Source organism: Alexandromys fortis, unplaced genomic scaffold, assembly GCF_014885135.2.
Source record: "Alexandromys fortis isolate MF-2015 unplaced genomic scaffold, M_Fortis_MF-2015_v1.1 scaffold_98, whole genome shotgun sequence".
Taxonomy (NCBI): Eukaryota; Metazoa; Chordata; class Mammalia; order Rodentia; family Cricetidae; genus Alexandromys; species Alexandromys fortis.
This window is the reverse complement of record NW_026068002.1, coordinates 2,689,962-2,713,360: the sequence shown is the minus strand read 5'-3', so window position 1 is coordinate 2,713,360 and position 23,399 is coordinate 2,689,962. Positions and strand designations below refer to the sequence as shown.

General features: G+C 44.1%; 1 protein-coding gene across 1 annotated transcript in view; it reads right to left on the bottom strand.

Moving 5' to 3' along the window:
• Window positions 1-2,775: 2,775 nt before the first annotated feature.
• The window catches only part of Wdfy1 (WD repeat and FYVE domain containing 1), a 45,424-nt gene continuing 24,800 nt past the window's right edge, over window positions 2,776-23,399 (bottom strand). The window contains exons 4-12 of the mRNA XM_050161018.1: window positions 19,844-19,898; window positions 17,316-17,466; window positions 15,856-15,968; window positions 13,481-13,607; window positions 12,683-12,788; window positions 9,192-9,293; window positions 7,685-7,815; window positions 6,555-6,663; window positions 2,776-5,907 (exon numbers count right to left, since the gene is read on the bottom strand). Coding sequence (XP_050016975.1) covers window positions 5,848-5,907; window positions 6,555-6,663; window positions 7,685-7,815; window positions 9,192-9,293; window positions 12,683-12,788; window positions 13,481-13,607; window positions 15,856-15,968; window positions 17,316-17,466; window positions 19,844-19,898 — 954 coding nt within the window. The 3' untranslated portion in view covers window positions 2,776-5,847. The remainder of the gene's footprint in view (window positions 5,908-6,554; window positions 6,664-7,684; window positions 7,816-9,191; window positions 9,294-12,682; window positions 12,789-13,480; window positions 13,608-15,855; window positions 15,969-17,315; window positions 17,467-19,843; window positions 19,899-23,399) is intronic.

Here is a 23,399-nt window from a genome sequence, read left to right as displayed (position 1 = left end):
ACCATCTGCCCTCCATCCCCAGAAGCCTGCCCCTTTTTCTTTGCTTCCTTCCATTCATTACTTTCTGGAACACTGTACAAATGACCTATTTGTTAGGTCACTCTTTCCCTGTGCAAGAATGGACCTTTATCACAGCGCTTCACTTTGTGCCCAATGCTTTTTCCACAAGTGAACTGTGTGTCAACAAAAACACAATGTTTAAAAGATAAAAACCCTATGTAGTAAACAGTTCCTTCATTAGAGAGAATTCAGTGACTCAAAACATTCTGAATGCTCTAATCATGGTGCATAATTTACCAACCTGTAAAAACTCAGTCCCTCAGGCTGGAGAAATGGCTCAGAGGTTAAGAGCACTGACATGATGGCTCATACCCATCTGTAATGAGATCTGGTACCCTCTTCCGACATGCAGGCAGAACATTATATACATAATAAATAAATAAATCTTAAAAAAAAAAACTAGTCCCTCTATATTTAGCCAATGTAATAATCTGAGTGTGATTATCCTATGCTTTGTTCAAAACTGGCATCAATATGGTTAACAAAAAAAACCTGGGATGTAGAGGTAAGAAATCTTAAGGAGAAGATGGCAAGGGCTTTGTCCTGTTGGCTTCAGTTTATGGAGGAGCATCTGGCTTCTCTGCAGGAGCCCCTCATCTGTGTTCTATCACTGTGTGGGCACAGCTTTTCTTTGCTTGGTGGGGGACAGCGCTGCATGCTGGTAGTCTGGTGAGAAACTCTGGAGACAGCAGCGCCATGATCGGGACATCACTGCTGAAAGACCATTTTATTGTCGAGTTTTGTGGGTCAGGAATCTGGGAGCAGGACCCCACCGTGGTGCATGTTCCTGTTGCCTCGTGATGTTCCAGATGTTGCTGGTGGCGTCTGCAATGACCTGAACGCTCAGCGGCACTAGACGTCCAGGATGGGACACTCACGAGGCCGGGTGCTTGAGCTGGCTGCCATCTGGAACTGTCTGGTTTCCCAAAAACAGATGTGAACTGTGTGGCATTTTCTGACCTAGCCTCAAAATCACATAATTCCTTTTACCAGTTTCCCAGTTACCAAGGTTGGCCTGGTGAGTCACCAAGTTCACTGAAGCTGGTCCAGTTTTAAGGGGAAAAAGACAGATACTAGCACTTCATAGGGAGACCTGTAATTCTTTCTGTGTAAACGGCTTAAGAAGTAGAGCACCCACACAAGCACGAGGCTGAGGGCGGAGTTCTTAACACTCCCATGACAAGCAGAAACCCCAAAGTAGACTTTGTTGCTTTGGGAAGAACAGAAACCCCTCAGCAAGCCTCCATGGTTCCACCTTCATAATCCCTCTGGTACCTCCATCTTCCTACCACTTCCAGCATTTGGCAGGTGTGCCAGCAGCTTAGGTCCAGAGCAGTAGTGTTCTATGGATGGCTCATGTACTCCCATGACTACTGTGGGAGAAACGGTCACGATAGGGTGTTACCTGATGGAGGTGGGTCTTGTATCTTATCTGTTGTTTTTATTGGTTAACTAATAAAAAAAAACTGTTTGGCCCTAATAGGACAAAAAATTAGGTAGGTGGAATAAACAGACAAAATGCTGGGAAAAAAAAGCCGAGTCAGGCAGTCACCATGATTCTCCCATTCCAGACAGACGCAGGTTAAGATCTCCCCTGGTAAGCCATCTTGTGGACTATACAGATTATTAAAAATGGGTTAGGTCAATATGTAAGAGCTAGCCAATAAGAGGCTAAAACTAATGGGCCAGGCAATGTTTAAAAGAATACAGTTTCCGTGTAATTATTTCAGGGCATGAGCCAGCCAGGCAGCCGTGAGCTGGGCAGCAGGAACACAGCCCGCCGCTCCGTATCACAACAGTTACCTACAAGGAGAAGCTTCTTCCCTACTGCTAAGCAAAGCTCAGGGACCCAGAGACCCGCAATTGCAGCAGGAGCCAAGTTAACACACAGTCTAACGTGCACAGCGATGAGAAATGGTAATGTATCGCAAACATTGGAAAGACATACGATGCAAGCTTACTGGGGCCATCTCTGAGCTTCAAAAGCACTGTGCTTCGTTTGGTTTAGTGGAACCTTATTCTACTGTCTGCTCTCTGGGATGGTCTCCTGCAGCTAGCTGGCCTCCAGTTTCTGGGTGGTTAGGCTCCTTCTGCCTAAACCCTCCAAGTGTTGGGAATAGGAGTGTGTGCTGCCACGCCCAAGTCCTTTTCTTCCATAAAGCTGGTTTGATGCTGAGAGGAAAGACAGTGACATCTAGTTTTGAGAAGCACACAGTAACCAGACTGGCCAGGCCAACATCTTACGGCATTAGCTCAGGATTCAGTTTTCCTGGCTCTGACTCACTGCATCTAACCTCACAAGGTTGAGCTGCAGGCACAGGAGAGCCTGAGCCAGGATCTCTCTTCTCTATGCAGCTCTGTGCAGAGCTATCCTGAGCTACACTAACTGGGGATTCACCGAAGTTTCTAAACTCCAGAGAGCACTACCCTCCTACGCTCCCCTGCCACGGTATAATATGCTAGCACTGGAGGACGGGGCACAGAGAAGGCGCCCACCTGTAAGTCAGACACACAGACAGAGACACAGAAGGACAGACTCTTCTTCATTTTGTCACCTGTAAAATGCAAATGGAAGACAAACTTGAGGGGTGATGCTAGAATTTAAAGATAATGCAGGTAACTTGCCCAGAGCACACAGAATGCCAAGTTAAGTGTGACACAGACATGTCCTGTGCCGTGCCCAGACCAAACAGAACACACACGAAGCAAGCAGCATAACACGCAACGGAGATTTTATTATATGCATATTCTCCAAAAAAAAAAAGAAAAAAAAATAACAAAAAAGCCCCACAAAAACAAACCCACAAATAAAAAAGAACAAAATTTTCAGCCTCTCTGGGATACACAGAGCACAGTATTATATGGAAACACAGCTATACAAGAACACGTTGAATTATTTTATGTCATATTTTGCTTCCCAAGTCAATAAAGGCTACAGAATGAAACACTTTAAATTGTTCGTCGATAGAAATTTGCTGCACAATTAAAGTTCAACTTACTCAAAGAGTTATTGTATAGTAAACTGCAGAAAATAGACGAGACATTCAATAATCTGCTCACAATTAACAATTAAACATCAGCTCCTTTTAGAAATTAGCATGTCTTACATATTTGTTAAGCCTCCCATTATAATGAGCAGATTGTTTTCATTAACAGTAACTGGATTCTTATCATTTAGGGGATATCAATAGTACTTTAATGAAACACTGATTTTCAAAAATATCTTCTTGGGTCTCCTATTTACTGTTTATCTGGGTCAGTTCTGACAGTTGAATAAATACAGCTGCTAACAAGCAATCACAGTGAGGGAGAACAAAGTGAGGGCTCTAGAGCTAGTGTTATGACATCTTCTAGGCAGCACGTTAAGAGTAAACTGTTACGACCTAGTGACTACTAAGTAGACTCTACCAACGTACAGGCCTACTGCTATCACTGGGAACAACTAATACAGGACCACTGAAGACCATGATGAGAATAAAGACTTGACATCCCTTCGTTACACACTAGATCTAAGTAAAGACTCTCCTCTAACACCCCGCACTTCTTGCTCCTTGTTTGTATACATCAGCTTGAGAATTCTGGGATAGGAAAGATGGTAGCTGTTCCTTGAGGAACTATATTAAGTGACCCATTTTGCAATAGAGTCCAAATAAGACAAAAAGTATGAGCCTTACTGTCCCTTCCTCAGGTGCCCAGTCAGTAAACTTGAGAATATAATTTTCACCCTCTATAAAAAAATGACCCCACTTGCTACCTGACGTGTAACCACAGGAAGAGACTGGCATGACTATTTCTGAATGACGTGATCACAGGCCCAACTGCGGAACGAACTGCATTGTCAAACAGTCTGCACTCCTTCCTAAGGTCCCCTGCCCTAATTCGCCCTTAAATACAAATTTCTTCCTTAATATCTATTAGCCCATTAGAAGCTCAAACCAACCTCATGCTCTCTATGCCACACGGGGTTTTATAACAAGAAGCTTTTGAAATAAAAAAAGCTTGAAAAATATAGAGTATTCAGTTTAATCTACCACAGATGTCCAAAAGTCACATTTTACAGACGTCTTCAGGAAAACAAAAGCACAGGGGGCTCCGCACTATTCCACAGGGCAGGACTCCTCAGACCTGTATCCCTTTGCAAGGGCAGAACCACGGACTGGGCAGCCCGAGGAGAACACTCGACACGGCGGTTCCAGAGCATCGCTCTGTCTCCTGTGCAAAGCACACTGGCAACACACGTCTTCCGGAGTGTAAGCGGAATCTGGTGAAGGATCACCAGTTAAGGTGACAAAACATAAAAACTAAAAGGGGCAACACAAACCCTTTGGTCCTACTTCTGAAGACAAGAGCTGTCACTGCAAAGCTAGAACCCAGTATGCCTGGCTGCCTTTCCTTCCCTCATCTGTGTCACAGCCATTGAGACATCATAGCTTTACTGCCTCTTAGAAACGATGCCCTGATCCTGATGTAACCCAGCACGGAGCAGCAGTGACAGCAGCAAGAGTCACATAGGTGCTGCGGCCATTCACTATTTGGCCTTTAAAGCAGCAGGCCCTTTTCCGCTGTCTCCCGCAGTTCTCCTGGAGCAGTTCATGTGCTACAGTTAACACAACATACAGAAACATCTGAACATTCACTGCAGGCCTTCCAACCCACTTCTGCTCCTCATCCCGGTTATCTGGTCAAAAACCTTGAAAATGTGTTTTATACAACAGCTTTTCCAAACATGAAAAGTGGTTTAGCAGTTAGGGATTACTGTACAAGACCTGACTGATAATTCTGGAAAAAGGGCCACCAATTTCTTCCTATGAAACATGAACAACAACTAGTCACAAGTACAGCATACTATAAAAGCTTCAGAGGACTTTTTCTGAGGGGCAGAAGTTGCTACCGTATCACGGGGCCTCATCCTGGGACTACAAATGTATCTGTTAGCAAGACTGGGTTTTTCCATGGACCAGGCTGATGGCATCCATCCCCACCATGCTGGGGGAGCTGGGTTTGCCATGGGTCATGACTAGCTATAATGAAAAGAAAAAAAAATGTCAGGAAGCTTGTACAACAGCACCATAAAAAAGCTTTGTCCACAGAGCAGGTGTGGGAGAGAGGGACAAATGTGGGCTGTCTTGTTGTGTGTCAACTGTAGAGACATACACATGAGAAACAACTGCAGCGAGCCAAAGCCAAGAGCAGATCATGGCTCGACCTGACGGGAACAGGTACCTTGAAGAGTTCTTCAGCAACTCGCTGTGGAGAACACTCACTCACATACGGCCAGCCTGGAGGGGGGAAGCTGGAGTTTCTTAACATCCTACCAACTCCCCCGGAGAAAGACAGAAAGCCCTTCCTCCAACTTCTGCCTGGACAGCAGAGTGCCCGCAGGGGCTTCCGAGGACCCTCTCAGGAGACTCCATGTGTGCTCACAGGTTTGCACTGAAGTAAGCATTAATCATTTGTTAAAATTTTCCCCCTAAAACCTTCATTTGCTGGATTACTTCCCCTTACCCACTGGTGTGATGTTCATGAGGCAGTTGTGCTGAGGAAATTCTATTCCTTAGGGGACCACCAAGGACAGACCCTTCAGGTATTATTCCCCACAGATAATTTCCACAAATACCCCAAAACACACTTAAATATATATTTTTTTCTTTTTAAAAATATTGATTTGTTTTTCAGGTGGTTATTGTCCATTTACATGACAGTGGCTGTCGAGCTACATGAAGGGTTTTGTTTTGTGGAAGTCACTGTGCGTGTGCAAGGTGGAGCGGACATCACTCAGCTTCAGCATCAGTGTGGAGAGAATCCAGTTGCCAGGCTGCAGCCTACCACAGGAGTCATATCCCATATCTACAAGGAAGGGACATGGAGAAGGCACACTTACCATGGGCTCTCACTTCAAGAGTCAGCACTGACAGACTTACATACATTCACTAACTACACTGAAAACAAATCAACAGCAACAACAAACAACAACAACAACAAACCCAAACAATAACAACAAAAACACTTCTAGGTAGCATCTTGAAACCTGAAAACAATGTCATAATAGTCTACTATAATGTCTAAGAATATAAAATATTTCCGTTTCACGACTCAACTGAGTTTAAAACATTTACTTCCAAGTTCTGTTTATGAACTGGAGATTAATTAAAATATACGTGATGATTCCTCACAAACTGAAGAGGGTGTAAAGCCAAGAAGACAGGAAAGGCTGGAGACAGGGATGGGCAAAGATGGAAGCCAGGTGAGAGCTCAGAACCCACAGGACCTAAGGGCACCTGGTCCTCACCATCAGGACCAAACAACACCCAGAGTGACTTCTCCTCAGGGTATAGGAAATCATAGCCATTTGCTCAGTCACCGGGGCTATGAGCAGGCAGGCAGTTGATTCTAGAAAGCAAAGGCAAATGGCAATGGTTTCAGGAATGTCCTGAAGCCCATTCACACCATGAGGATGGCTATATCTCAAATGAGATGCTAACAAGCCAGCTTACCTTTACCACACGATCTGTCCCACAGGTCACCATTAGTCCCCTTGCAATGTCCATGGACATATGGGAAATGTTGTGTTTTCCTTCATGAAATGTTGCTAGAGAAGTCCGACTAACAAAGAGAAAGGATAGTTGAAACATACTAACTGTACCCGAGCTAAAAGCGCAGCGAACCGCCAGCAACATAGGCGGCTGACACACAATAATGGTGTTAACATTCGTTTCTAAAAAAAAAAAAATAGCACTGGGGGCTGGAGAGATGGCTGGGCAGTTAAGAGCACTGGCTGCTCTTCCAGTAGGACCTGGGTTCAGTTCTCAGTACCCACATAGAGTCCAACACTGTCTGTAACTGTTAGTTCCAGGAGAAATGCCCCTGAACCTTGACCGCCCATAAGAGCTATGAGGCTCCGCTCCGTAACCGGGAGCACCACTCCGTCCCATTAATTAGTTCATGACCATCACACAGGCCTCTGCTGCTGCAGCTAGGGCTCAAGGAGACAGGAAAGATAACTATGATTTTTCTACTGCCCCCATGAGGGCACTGTGTCTGATCAAGTTATTTCAAAATATCCACAGAAAGCACAGGTCTTTACAGTCTTCTTAGTAACGACATCTGCATGAGTGGACAAAGGTCAGTTAGCTCAGTTGAGCTGTCCACTGATACAAGAACATGTCTCTGCACCGAGCCCTGTGAGATGGGCCCTAGCTGCTGGACTACCCCTAACCACCCTCACAGTACTCAAAAAAAAAAAAAAACCTGTCCCAGCCAGTGGAGAAGCTTGAGATAAACAGTAGCAACCAAAAGTCACAAAGCTAGAAGAGGAACGTCTCCTCAAAATGGTTTATGTGGGTTGGCAAAATGACTGAGCAAGTTAAGGCATTTTTCCAGCCGTCTGATTCTTAGGAAGAAGAGACTCTATAAGCTGAACTTCCACAGCCAAGCTGTGATACACACGTGCCCAATCCACAAATAAACAAAAGTAATTAAAAACAGACAAAACAGAAATAGTTTATGACGTTCCAAAGAGATAAGCACATGGGTAGAAACCTAGATCCTTCCTCAGGCTGCCCTCACTCAATGCCCATCAAACAGAGGGTTGGGACACAGTTAGGCAAATGCCAAGGGCACTCACTCTTCGTCTTTGATGGAGTCGTAACAGGAATCACAGACCCGGACCTGGAACTCGAAGCCCATGACTGGGTAGCTGGAGCGCTTGCTGCTGCACTTTCCGCAGACGGCCTTCCCGCACTTCCTGCAGTGATGCTTCCAGGGGAGAGGGAGGCAGGGTCAGTTTTGATTCATGGAAAAGCCAGGAAACGGGGCCAGGGAGAATATGCTTCATATACCCCTAATGCTCACTGCACCATCAACTGACACTCGAGACACTCCACAGGCAAGGGTCTCAAAAACATAAACTTCCTTGCTTGCTGGACAACAGCTGTGTCTGCTGTTCCATAGTGTCTTGTCTACGATGAGCAACAACATTCAAACCAAACTTAACTTCTTTTAGGAACCCAATTTCTGGAGATGCTGGAAAGAAAAGAGTCTAGAATAATCTGTACAGGCGAACAACGTTCTTTTGACCTTTCAAAGTCTGATCCAGGAAATAAGCCTCCAGAATGCTAAAAACCACTCCGATTATTATTACTCTAGCAGACTTTGACCGCTAATCCTCTGGCGACCATTTCTCTCTCTCCTATTAATTATTAATGCATAAGAGTGAAACCCACTCTTCCGTGTTTTCTTCAGAAGGAATACCAACTATACTGTCTTATCCCTACTACACAAGCATCCCACAGACTTGGCTATTTCAGAGTGTTTCAGGGTAATAAGAAATAAAGGAGGCCCAGTCTGGGATGCCAGTCTGGATGGGGCCTTACAGGGCAGTTCTTTGGGTGAAAGTAAGCAAAGTTAGTCACACACACAAATGTTAGACTAATCCCTCACCACCAACGGTGAATGAAATCACCACACTCTGGATTAGCTGCCCAAATTCATGCTCGGCCTGAGTGAGTGACCACCTTCGAGGCTGTGCAGGAATGCATCCCACTGCAGGCCTTAGGCATTACGTGGGCGAGCGAGCACCTCATGCTATCAGTAACTCAATAATAGGCTCCTGAGGGCATGCTTCTTAATTTAAAAAAGTGTAAGAGAGATTTGAGAGAGCCTTAATGAAAATGTTGCAGGTGTATTTATACTGACACAATTGGGATGGATGAACTGATATTCACAGGGTCAGAGAGCGCCCTGGGGAGGGCCATTACTAACCTGCTAGTGACAGCTTAAGACTCATGGAATTTCCTCATTGTTCTAATTTTATTCTTGGCTAATACGAAACACTGACTCTAATAAGAAATAGTGCCAAATGCAAGCAATTCCCACAGTTTCACAACAGATTCTGCAGCGTCTCGAGGCACCCCTAGCTTTCTAATGCAAGACAAGCAGATGAGCAGTTAGGGAAGGGTCTGTCCGGCCCCAGGACAGGCTGTGCTTGTTATCAGTTACACGGCAGCAAGAGAAACAATAGAGGAATCAACTGCGTTTGTAAGAGCAAAACATGATTTTCTAAAAACCCAAATTAGTGATAAAGATGACGAGACACAGAATCCTTAGAGGGTGAGGAAACACTAGCTACTGACCTGTCTCAACCCCAGCGTCTTCGTGTCCCACATCTGCTTTATATTCCAGAAGAAGGGCTGCTCACACTTCTGACAGGAGTCACTTTCCAGCCACTGGGGAGCCTAGGGGCAGCACAGAGTTCAGACATGAGTACAGAGTTCTACAACTCTCTAGAGTTAATATTCCTTTTAAATTCCCCAATGTATTTTAGCTGAGGTTGCCATGAGCAAAACCATGGTATACAGATTTTTCTGTTGCTGTTTTTATGTTTGGTCAGTTTTAGGAGACAGTCTCACTGTATAGTTTGGCTGGCCTGGAACGTGTGTCTCTGCCTCTCAAGAGCTACAAGCATAGGTGTGTACCACCATACCTGACTCACGCTTGTATTCTGACTAATCGTAACAATTTTAACAGTGCTTACAGAGTTGTTCAAATAGTACCTGCAGATAAGAAAATACTTTGACTCTTTAAGGATGGTCGTATATATTTCTTTTTCATGCTAAAATTACTTGAAATCTATATCTGCTTGAATAAAACCCATTTCTTGTGCAACCTGAACTATCTCTTATAGGGTCACTGTAAGGGTACTGATGCGTACAGTACCACACATTCTGAAGTCTGCTTGCTTAAACATTCTCTAAGTACTGTTACTTGTTCATTCATACTTCATATACTCACTCCCAAAAAGGAACAGCCCTGATTACAAACCAGAAGGGAATCAAATATGCTCTATTCTGGGAGGGGCTGATGGCCACAGAGAGTTAATAGCCTTGGGGGGCTAGGAATAGTCTAGCCAAGATGAACAGGTGACTTCCAGAGACACTGTGGGTGAGCGGAATGGACTGGAGAACTGCCCTTCTTCCTCTGGGCCCTGGCTAAGGAAGACCTGGACACTCTACGGATCCCTGGCAGGGTCAGACCTCGCAGATAGCAGGCTGCTCACCTTAACACTGCAAGTCCTTAGCTAGAAAAAAGTTAGTGTCTAAAAATAAAGCCTCTTTGGGTACAAACTGCTTTACCCCTCTTCCAGAGATGACTAACAGGAAGCCATCTCTGCCACACAGGAAGCACCTTGACAGGCAGGACAGTATTTTCCTTTTCCTCCATGTGCAGCTGCAGTTCACGACTATGTCACCTAAAGGAGGGGCACTACTCCCACTCTGACTGCATTTTCTGAAAGATGCACCAAGGAAAACAAAGGCGTGTTGAGATTGGGGTGCTTCAACCTGTGAGAGAATCCCAACAGGAAATGCATCCTCCCTCTCACCTCTGTTCTCTCAGAACAAGACTGGGGAAGGAAGGACCAAGAACCCAGGACACCAAACAGCACGTCAGCTGTTCTTGGTGAATACAACCAGCGGCTGAGGAATGCAGAGCACAGCCCTGAGAGACCTTTGCAAGGAAAGAACCTTCATGGAGCCATGCAAAGCTGGTGCTACACTATGTTGTACAATTCACCACTCCAAGCCTTACCAAAAGATTTTTAGAATGTGCCAAACTAGAAGTCAAACTGCAGCCATGTAACCAGAGTTTCCTGTTTGGCTTGCCACACAAGGCTGCCAGGAAACTTAGCAATTAGAACACCTCTGCATTAGGATCCATATTATCAGCTATGGGGCAGTCTGTTTTCTTCAACTTGCCCACACGTTTCTTGTGGGTAGGAAGGTGAAAACAAGTTTGTCGCTACTGCTTCCTATAGACAACTCCCTGATTAGCATTTAAGGGACACACTAAAAACCCAAATCTACGCAGTGAGAACCACGGTTATTATGAGGCAACACAAAGCAGAGCCACTCATAGAAGCTTCCAGGGGACTTTGGATTAACACGGTACCCACTGCAATGACACATGGGGTGCACTGAACTGCACAATGACCTACCTACAGGACAGTATAGGGAACACATGTGACATCATGTACGATAATACCTGCTACAGTGCAGTATCAAAAAGGATTCACCAAGGCTGGGGAGATGGCCCAGTGAGTAAGAGCCTTGCAGTACAAGTGTGAGGATCTGAACTGATTCCCAGAATTCTAGTAAACATCACACTGAGCTACACATCTATAACTCCAGTGAAGGGTGGTCAACAAAGAGACAGGATTGTTTGCGCTTGCTGTCCAGCCAGCCTAGGCAAAAACCATGAACTCCACGTTCAGTGAGAGACCCGTCTCAAGGGGACAAAGCAAAGGGAAGAGAGTAGGGCATAAGTCAGCACACACACACAACACAACACATACATGTACACATAATTCAAAAACCATAGAACATCAAAACACATCTACCATATGTTCCCCTAAGTTGCCAGACTGCGTGGCCACTCCGTGGTTAAAGCTTGGTGAAGGTTCCTTCCCATCCATCGCCCTTCTGAATCTACTTCTGCTATCAACATCACAAGCCACAGCTGTCACTGAGCAAAGACGGACCGCCCTGGTCCTAGCAGAGATGAGCAGGAAATCCTGCCTGGAAACCATCTGATGACAGCTATAAAAAGCCTCTGGATGTACACATCCCTCCCCCGGAATCTATTTTCAGAAATTTGCATGGGGCGAGTAAGTGAAGAACCGCACACGGACAAGGTCGAGCACACTCATTGCAGTGTGCCCTAAAATAAAAGGATGACGGGAGCCTGCACAGACAGTTAACGGCACTAAAGAAATGGAAGAGGCCTAGACATCACCCTAGGAAATGATCTCACTGTGGAGAAGAGAAAGCAGACACCCAGAGAGTAAGGGACTTATGTAAACAAGGCTTCACACCTAGTTAAGTGGCTCAAAGAAATTTAAAAATCAAGTTGCCAAAAAAGAAAACGGTTATCAGCATGGACTCACTGGGAGAGTGCAGCACAAGATAGAAGCAGAGAAGAGAGGCACAGTTTCCCTGCAATGACCACCGCCTAGCTCTGTCCTGTGACATCCTTCTCGAAGCTTCCAAACTGAAACGCTCCGGACTTGCACGAATACTTCAAAAGGCCTCCATGGGCCCATCCCTGGATGAGTTAGAAGGCTACTGGCTGCAAAGAGTCCTCCCGTTATTCAACCTAAACACTGCCCATTAACACCAGAAAGTCTCACCGGGGCAGGTTATGGCACGGCAGAGAGGGCTGAAGAAATGGTTGAGCCAGCAAGGTGCTCCCTATGAGTTCAGAACCTAGGCACTTACACAAAAAGCCAGGCAGGGTGGTATATGCCTGTCATCCCACTGCTGAGAAGGTAGAAGCTTGGGTTCCTGGGGCTTGCTGCCTGGCCAGGCTAGTGAAATCTGTGAGCGCCAGCCTTAGTGTCGAGTAAGAGAAGAAGCCCTGCACCCATGCACACACAAGAACACAATAGATACACATCACACTTACACACATGCAAATAAAATAGGTTAATGTATAAAATTTAAAAGAACTTTGTTAGATGGAGCCGTGAGAAAGGGGGGTTGTTTATACGACTGCCAACCTGCAAGGTGGAAAACTGAGCAGTCAGAGAAGGGCTCTCCTCTGACCTGCTGGCCATGTTCTTGCTCCTTACCTCTTCTCTGCTAACGTCCATGTTCCACACTGCAATTCCGCCATCCGAGGAGCAGGAGACAAGCTGCCTCGTGAACTGCAGGTAGCACAGTGACTGCACCCTGTCGCTGCAAACGGAGCACAAGTCACATGTCAACAGTTCATATGCAAAAGTAGAAAGGCCACGAGGGCCATGAACAGTCACCTCTCACGCAGCCATAGGGGACTCATGTGCACACGTAGGGAGAACTCTGCCCTCTTCCCAAAGGCTCTCGGACCTGGATGCCATGCAATCTCCTGACCTGGTAACTTTTGCACCTTTTTCCTGGCTAAGTTTCAACTTGATTGCAATTGCAGTAAACAATTATGGCCTGAGCAGCATCAAGGAAGAAAGAAAACCACAGTGAAGGAGCAAAGAAAGGGATCCTTTTTCACAGGTTGGACAAGCAGCCCTAAGTATTACAACATCAAAGCTTAAGGGACTTAGCTACTGAAGCACCTGTTACTTTCTAATGAGACATATTTTAGGGTTTAATAGACCACTTATGTCCCCAGCTCAGGAGTAGCCCCGTACTTTTAACACAATCTGCCATGGTCAAAGTTCTCGCCCTCCAGTTTCTGATCCATGGTGCTTTAAGTAGGTATTTCAACAGGGCCACTCCTTGGGAGAAGAGCGGTGACCTCTTTAGACTAACGAGTAAGAACACCTCACACTCCATTTTGCTTTGACTCAGGACAAATGCAATGAAAATGAAGGCAGGAGGCAAGAGCAGTGCCCTCCTTTCCTGACTCAGACCTCCATCCCCTAATGGTCACGTACTGGTGGCCCTGAAGGAGAAGTGTTCGGCCTTTCCGTCCCCCGATGTCCCACATGATGATGCTGTTGTCGGATGCTCCTGAGAAGAGTAACCGCTGAATGGGGTCCCACCAAAGGCAGGCGATACTACCTAGGCACGTGAGAGAAGGGTCAGACAGAACTCAGCATCAGGACACATGTGCCACGGGAAAACCCAACTGCCAGCCGGGCCTTTGAGTAAAACATCTACCTCTGTCGTAAAAGGGTCATTCAAACCACATCCTCACTAGTCACGGAGAAAACACTGCAAGTCCATCATCCAAAGTTGGAAGATGAGGATGTGACTGTGAAGACGCACAGCTCTGAATTCAAAGGGTTTAAAGTTTGTCCTTGCAGGCAGCTCCATGGGCTGTGGCGTCTCTTTTTAACCATCTTGTATCTCTGGTGAGTGAGAAAAGGGTTCTGTGCACCTGGGAACTTCTGGGACTTCCTGAGACTTGTGAGTTGCTTACTTCCTGCATCTTAATGAGCCTTCCTTCTATGTACTACCTGTCATGAGTCATGTGGACTTTCAGTGATGCAACTGTCTTTGAGTTACCCCTGCTCCTGTAAGGTAACCCCCTCATCCATATTCCTGGGAGTAACCCCAATAAACTCATTGGTACGCCAAAAAAAAAAAATTTTTTTTTTTTGTTGCCACCAATAATTTATAAAGCAGCTAGATATAAAACATCAGTTCAGAAAACTTCCGGAGAGAAAAAAAATGTCAAGAAAAATACCTGTAGTTTACTGTGGGTATTTTATTACAATATAAATCTAGGTTATTCCAGACTCATGAGACTTTATAGAAATTTACCCTAGGATGCTTTTATCTCTAAAAATTAAATTAATGCCTTAAGAAAAAAAAACAATGCTGCAGGTGCACAAAATACATATACCAAAGTAGTTCAGCTTAAAAAAAAATTCCAACCCTTACATTTCACACTCTTAGCTAGCTTATCAAATTGAATGGCCCTGGGAGAATGTTTTGTTTCTAAAGATTTCTCTTGCAAGAGTATCTTCCACCACTACTACTGACCTGGGAAACAGCTGCTAACAAAAAGTAATGCTGAACCTGTGACACAAACAGTTCTGGAGGTACACAGAAACTAGTGACGCTACCTTTACTAGCAGTTAAGAAAAGTCAGTTTCTCACATAAACCTTAAAACAAAAGTGAAAACAAAACAAAAAAAAGTCCTCTGCAAAATGAGCTTTGGGCCCCATCTGTTTTTTATGAATTCTGTTGGGTCCTGTGCCCCTCGTGTGTCAGTGACCTAAATCACAGATACAGATGGTCTCACAGGAAAACCACTAAGTAGTCCCAGGGCAGCTTCAGCAGGAGCTCCGCTTCTCCGCAACAGCTTTCTAAGGCGTTATCCCTTTCTCTTTTCACCTTTCCCCCAGAGTCCCTGACCTCAGAAGGTCTATTTCATTCAGACAACTTAGCTAGAAAGTGTATGATACATCCAACTTGTTGCACTTGAACACCTAAATACCATCTTAAATAAACACACTATTGAGCCTCTCAACAAATGTTCAATTCTCTAGTCTAAGCTAGAGACCTCAACGTTCCAAACCATGATTCACACAGAAATGGGATCCAACCACTTGAATAAAAATAAACAAACAAACAAACCCACATTGCATTTCAGCTCCGTGGTCAATGAAATCAACGTGTCACTCACACATATATAAAAAGTTTCCCGTCCTCCACAATGTGCCACAGACGCAGGGAGTTTTATCTTATGAGATTCACTCTCCTAGGTCATTAGCCAGTGCCCGGTGACCAAGTATAAGGCTGAGCAGCCCACAGCGGTTCTCTAATTGTACTGCTCTGGAAACTCATAAAATAAACAGAACAGTAATGAGAACTCTTCCAAAGGTCTGTTTAAAATAAAAGATATGGTCTGGGGACGGAAGTGTAGGTCAGTGGTGGAGTTCTCACTTGGCATGCACCGGCCCTGGGTTCAAAACCCCTGCCCATGAAAAGTTCTTATGGAAACAATAATTTGAAAAGGTTGTTGGGCACGGCGGCTCACAACTAGCACTTACGAGGCTGATGGAGGAGGATTATCATGAGCTGAGGACAGCCAGCATCAGGGCACCTTAAAAAAACTCCATCCACTCATCAATCAATAAGCAAACAAGGTGAGCAATACAAGGCATCCCTTTGAGCAATGCACACAGGATTTCTGATGTATGAAATGGAACCTGACACCCGACCGACACTTAGTTATCTTTTCAATCCCATCAAACTGAAAGCTGGCCAATCACACGGAGGGGAGCACTCCCCAAACCACAGAGCTGCCGTCCGACATTGGATGCCTAACCTAGGAGAGAAACTTCTGGCCAGGCCTACCTTCATGTCCCTTGAGGGTTGTGATCACTGAACAGGCATTCTGCTCCAGCTTCAGCAGGGTGATCTGTCCCGAGTAATCGCCAACGAAGGCATGCTGAGTATCCAGATCATACCTGAGAAGCAGTCAAGGACAGGTGACAGCAGCCATCTCAGCACGTTCCCACAGAGCAAGCAACAGCAGCCACAGACAAAGGCATTCTACGACAACGACCACAGACCTGAAATCACGATGTGAGAGACAAGGAGCAAACAGCAAGGGTGTGGCAGGTACCATGCTGAAAGAAAAACTAAAGCAGCTATAGGGAAGCTAGCTTCCACCCAACAGTTAATATGCCGAGGGCAATCGGACAGGAACCAGCCATAAAAAAAAGTGAGAGCTCGTAGAGATGACAGATAGGCAGTTCCAAACAAGTTACAATAAAACATTAAAGAATACAATTGCTAAATAGTGAAAATGGCAAACACACATGTATACACACATACACAATGCAACAGGATGTTATTTTGCGAAGGAGCTCTGAAAACAATGTCACACTGACAGCAAGTACAGACTCATCTTCCTTTTGGCGGAGATAATCTAGCTTTAAATGAAGACAATGGCTTCCTTTAACTTAAGGTAGTTCATAACCCAGATATCAGCGCTCTGGGGTGGTCGCCAGCGTGAAGCGTTTTAATTACATAACAACTCACTCCTCGCTCCCTCTGGAAGCACAGACATCTGAAGAAAGTCAGCACCGTACACAAAACTGCGGAACTACGACTAACATTCCACAACACAGGTCAGGAGAGCGACAAGCCAGGTCATCCGTGGCTGTGGTTTCCTGTAATGCTCTGCAAAGCCATTAGGAGAGCTCTCGCTTATGACAGAAAAGCTCACTTAAAGCCAGGCAGTGGTGGTGCACGCCTTTAATCCCTACCGTCAGCAGGCAGAGGCAGGCAGATCTCTGTGAGTTTGAGGTCAGCCTCATCTACAGAGTAAGTGCCAGGACAGGTATCAAAGCTACAGAGAAATCCTGTCTTGAAAAATCAAAAAAAAAAAAAAAAAAAAAAAAAACTTACTTAAAATACATGAACATTTCTCCCTTATATGGGCCTACACTGTATGGTGCTATGTTAAAGGCATTCACTTGTAACAACTTAAGAAAAGTGATTTTCTATTTTGTATATGTGTGTGTGTTAGAGAGGTATACCATGGCATCATGTACTACCTAGAGTGTTGTTTATGGTCTTCATCTTTTCATCACTGGTGCACACCTGAAGCAGAGGTGAGCTGTGTGTAAAATAGCTTCCATAGAGCTGGAAAGTTAAAGCAGGGATTGCCATCATCTGGGGGAACCCAAGGCACTTTGGATTTGAGATTAAATCCACAGGAGTCATTCTGTCTCAGAACAATTAATAACTCAATTCCAAATTAAACAGTGAGGTAGGAGTGATGGGAAGGCGCACACTCTGAAGGATACTGCAAGCAGGAAGCCCAGGATGTGAAGAAGTGACGACCAAGCATGTTCCCACTGCGCGTGCACATCCAGCTCACACACTTGTCGTGGCCTGTGCTGATCACCCACTCAGCGGCCACGCTGAAGATGATGGCAGACACTCGGTTCTGGTGGGCTGCAGGAGACAAACGGAGGGTCAGTGCCCGTCAGGACAGAAGGGATCTTCAGAAACACCTCCCCATGCTGGGTGAGAGCTGAGGCTCAACTTCCACAGTGCAGCCATGATCCCAGGAGACACCAGACAATCTGCTTCTCCCCATCCCCACCATGCACGGGCACAGGCTCTCTCCAAAGGCCTGGGCCACCTCACATAGAAGGCTGTCAGAAACACTAAAGAGGCATGCTCAAGAAGGATTCCAGCAACAGAAAACTAGAATTTTTTTTATCATTATCTCTCTGTGTTCAAAGGAACATTTTTACTTTTGCTCTGACGACCTTAATATGCCGTCTCTATGCACAGTGCAAATTTTTCTCAAGAGAGCAAGAGTGTATTTTTTTTTTTGTGGTCCTTTTTTACTTTTTTAGTCTTTATTCAAAAGACTACACAATACAAAGCTAAACAATCAGCTTTGATTTTGTATAATATCCCCAAATACTCTATAGTGAATTTGCATGATATGGTTTCATATATATTACACTTGCACTTATTATAATTTTAGCTTTAGACATGTAGTTTTTTCATTAAACACACACAAACACACACTTCCTTGCCATCTTTTCACCATGTCTAGTATTCCTCTCATTGATCTGAGTGTCTATGTGGTATTATTTCCTTTCAACTTTTTTTTAGTTTTACGTATAGTCTGGACTGCAAGAGTGTATTTTATGTGCAGATTATTTCATCATTGCTCATGCCTTTCCCGCAGGACAGACAGACTTTATCCTTGTTCATACCTTTCCCGCATGACAGACAGACTTTATCCTTGTTCATACCTTTTCTGCATGGCAGATGGATGAGCCCTCACACTTTAAGGCATAACATGACTTCTCTACATCTGGCACAAGACTCTGTATACAGCAGGTATCTACTAAATGCGCAAGCTGATGGATAAAGTCAAAGGCCAGACAGAGAAAAGGCTACTATTGCTGTGTGAGCTGTTCAGAAGAACTGAGAGGCTCAGAATGTTGATGTGACTGTCGGGCAGAGCCCATGACATGGCTGTGCTCCCCGAAAGCCCTGAAACTTCAAGGGTGCCCCACAGCTCTCAGGCATAGGTTCCTGCAAACCAAATCCCAGATGGTGACTGAGTGGGCTTTTTGTTAACTTTTTTCTGCTTTAACGATATTTCTAATTTCCACAAACAAAGGGTGCATATTAATTTCAGATATAAAAACTGAGGGAGATGGCTTTTATTTATAGACTACATCTTATAGTTGAAATATATATAATTTGATCTGTCTGACCCCAAACACTTTCCTACTAAATCTGTGGCTGTCAAGCTGAGGTAAGAAAAGGTTTATCCCAGCTCACGGTAAAGACCTCAGAACGACAGTCAATTACCTCTCTCAGCTGTCTTATTCGTAGGCTTAGATCCTTTTTGCTACTGTAGTTTTTCAGTATTTTCTTTTAGGAAAGAACGGTGAAGCCTGTTAGTGCTTATCCTGCTTCGCTCATGGTTTCTAAACTCTCCCATGTGGTAAAATTTAAAACGTGGCAAACTCTATTCACTCATCCACAGATTTCTAGATGTCATAAGTCACCAATGAAACACAAACTCTAGAATCCACTACAAAACTATGCTGTATATAACCAGTAGAGAACTCTGGAAACTTAAATACAGATTAAATAAAATGTGTATTTGACAGATGTTCCAAAGCACACCTTTTAACTCAGTTACAACACACTGCAAATCATAACGGACATTCATGGAAGACAAATGGCCAACCCTAAATAAAGCTGAAGTCATTTAAAACACTCTTGTCAAATTGGCACCAACTAATAAGGCAGCAATGGTAGAAAGATCCAGCAAGAGAGAACCTTGTTCGCTCATTGGTCATGGAGCTGCAAGGAGCTGCACTTTTGTTGAGAAAGCAGTTTGCAAAAATAAATCTGTAGCATTAAAATAACTTTTTAAGTGTCTGACCTGACTATTCCACTTGCAGGACTTTGTCTTAAGTAGAAGTCATCAAAATTAAACACCTAGAGTCAGAGTTGCTGTCATGAGCACACAGTCATACATATAACTGTGAATCACACCCACAGACATGTGCACATACACACAAATGCACGTATGTATACTGCACTGTATGTTAATCAAAAATTGGAAGCAGTGCACATCTTCTTCCAATAATAAAAAAATAGTGAAATTAAATCTTGTACACTTACCCAATATACAAAAATTTAAATGCAGGAAGAAGGAAAGGATGGCAAATAACTCAATTCAATAGTCTCTCATGTAACTGGAGCAGTAACATGAAAATGTTAACATGGAAACCTACCTTCGATGTGTGTGGATTTAAATGTGTACACATGTGAGAGTGTGTGTCATTACCTGGATAGGTCTTGACAAAATTCATTTTATTAAAATCTTCAGAAACGTGAAATTCCTAAAAGCAAGCATATGCAATAAGAAGACAGTTACAGTTCTGTAAACAATAGGAGCTCAACTTGAAAAATGAATCAAAGTCCAAAAAAATGCTTGTCATAAGGCATGGCGCTCAAGATGAGCTACAGAGGGGATGTGAACTGCTCTTACCAGAAAAGCTGATTGGGTCATCATTCTTTAGGAGGAATCAAACAGCTGGAATCCTACAAAGAAACTGCTGCTGGCCAGCTCAGCATTGAGTCCAATACTTCCTCCAAGTTTGCTAATTTTGCTCCTTTGGCTATGCAAAACTAAATTAATAAACCTCTCAAAACAATACGTAAGGAGCCAATGTTAAAGATCTGTTGTCAATGTTGCTGATGACTTACAGGAAAGACATGGGGATGGCTCGACAATTTAATGAGGAAAATGAGCATGTTGTGTGCATAAAAATACCCTCAAAATCACAACCTTTAGAGATTATTGAAGGTCTTTGGATATTCTTATATTTTTCAAATAACTACGAGAAAAAAAAGCACTTACTTCTGTAATGAAAAGAATCAATAAAAGTTAAAAGACTATGCACTAATTAAGAATCCTATTGATCAGTGTTAAATTGTTAAGTTGCTATGTAATGCAGACATTATAAACTGTAGACTCATTTAGAGTGAGAAAACACACACACACACACATATAAAAAAAGGAATTCAGGCTTCCTGTCCTCCACCTGGCTTTGCTGGGTATGAAAGGTCATCAGCACTGTAAATGAGAAAACAGACATGGCGGCCAGCCCAGAGACCAGCTGCTGACTACAGCACTGCTTAGTCACCCTTTCTGCTGCAACTACCGCCTTCACATGTTGTGACTGCAGCCTGTTCCTCAACCAAAGCCATCGGGAGAAGGTGCTCACTTCCCACACTTGTGGATTTACCTCACGTGGCTGTGTGCGTCATCATGACAGCCCTACAAAGTCACTGGAAGGAGAGGGGCAGAGCTCTGCTAATCATTGCTGCACTGTGTGCAGAGTGGCCCTTGCCCCCTGCCAATGCTGGCTGAATGATAGGGCAGCAGCCCATCCTTCCCTTTGGCTCTTTCTTCGCTGCCGTTAAACAGAATCATGGCATCTTTGCATTAAAGTGCAGATCAACTAAAACAACAATGAAGATCTTTGACCTACATAAGACTCTTCATCCTCTTTCCAGCAAAACCCCTTTCCTAGGATTAGCCCTTATTAGGCACCCTAAGGATTTCCCACTATGGTCCCTTATGTTACCACTGTGCTCAAAGCTTCTATGCCTGCAAAAAGAATGCGTTCCCTCCTACCCCTGGCTGCCTTCTTCTACCTTTCTACCTACCTACCCACCCATCTACCTACTATCTATATACCTACCTACCTATCATCTACCTACTATCTATTATCTATCTACTTACCTACCCACCTATCATCTATCTCTATATCTATCTATTCCATCCATCCATCCATCCATCCATTTTTTTTAGCAGACATGTAAAATACTAAATAATCCCTAGGAAATTTTCAAACACTTTGTTTTGACAGTTCTTCCCCCTGCACCATTTTTCCCCATACCTTGTAGCACCCCACCCTTAGTCTCTTTCTTCCCTCATGACCTTTGTGTCTTTTTGCCTACCCCCTCCCTCCTCACTGTCTATCTCATTGCTTCCTAGCTTCTTAACCTGTACTCACTCTTACATCTGTTCATACATAAACACACGCTGCCCTTCTCGATACAGCTTTATCTCAGTCTCTCTCTCTGTTGCCTGTGTTTTCTGAACTCACCACCTCCCTTCTCCCTTCTCCAATTGCCACCAGAAGCCTTTTCTTCCTCGGGAAATTGCAACAGCCTATGTAATTCAAGCCCCAAATCTGGTGTCACCTGACATCTTTTGTTGTCCTCTCCAACTGTACCTACAGCAAACATGACAGGAGGCATCTTAAGTCATCTGTCCACTTCTGAGGCTGCTGTCTTTGAGCCCAGATTCCTGGTTGCCATAGTAATTTGACTTTCCTTTCCATTCTTGTCACTCTCCAATCCAGTCTCCACAATTAGTCACTTAAGAATATCACCAGGTGCAAGAATATAAGTGGTGCTTATAATTCCATCCTTCTAGAAGGGTGAGGTGAGAGGTCATAGGTCTGAGGTCAACGGGGGCTACACAGTAGGTTCTAGGGCCAGCCTGAGCAGTGTAGTGAAATCCTATCTGAAAGAAGTGAGGGGGATATGAATCACCTCATATTGTATGCCTGTCAAAAACCTTTGTGCTAGCTTCTCACCACACAGTAAAATGTAAAACTTTACTCGCAGTTCTTTCATGACCACATTTCAGTTATGCCTGGATCCTCCCTCTATTGTTTAGTACCAACCAGCCAAAGATACCTGCCTCCATCACAGACCTGTGCCCCCTCAAGTCTTTACTAAGCTTCCATCTCTGAAACCGCTGGCTGGCTGGGACAAGGGTGCCAAGTAAGCACAATGGGAAAAGACAACACGCACTGGGCTAGCTTTGGGCAGCCACACGCAAAAGAAATAAGTGTGAATACATCCCTCAGACCATCTACAGAAATTAAATATAATGGGGTCAAGTTCTAATATAAAACTAAAGTGTAAAACTCCTAGAAGAAAAGAGAAGTATAATGTGCCTGTTCTATGACAGGATTAGGACATTATGACACTCAGAGGGATATGGCCACAGATTAATTTATTCCTGTGAAAACAGGAATAAGACCTTGAGCCAGGTAATTAAAAGTTCCTTAGATATTGTAGCCAAAGTACAAGCAACTAAAAGAAAGGGAAAAAAAGAAGATAAATTGGACTTTACAAAACTTAAAAATGATTAAAAGACAACCCTTATGATAGGAGAGGTTTTTGCAAATTGTGTATCTGATAGGAGTCTAGTATCTAGCACTAAATAAGAACTTACAAACCAAACCCAGGGCACCAGATGGTGATACAAACTTCTAAGGTCAGCGCTTTGGAGGTAAAGGCACTAAGGTGGCAAGTTCTTGGACAGCTTGAGCTATAAAGCAAAGTTTTCTCTCTCAAAAAAATAAATTAACTAAAAATGGACAGAGGAATTCCTGAAATATTAAATAGTCACCACATGACCTAGAAATTCCATTCCTACATATCCAGCAAACTGAAGAATGCAGGTTCACACAGGGACTTATCCACGATGCTACAGTACCAGTGTTCTTAACAGCCCACATGGAAATAATACCAATACCAATCAACCCATCAATGGACAAAGTGGGACTTCTCTATCTAGGCGAATACTCTGTCTAGGAGAACGTCAGTCTACCACAAAAAGGGATAAAGTAACAAACTGAAACTTCAACCAAGAAGACCCCTCAAGACACACATAAGGACTCTATTCACACAATACATGGAGGACAGACAACTCCCCATTCAGAGAAAGCAGATCAGAGACAGCCAGATGGGGGAGGTGTACCAGGGAGCAACTGCCAATGGAGACACAAGCCTTCTTTGGGGGACATGAAAATGTC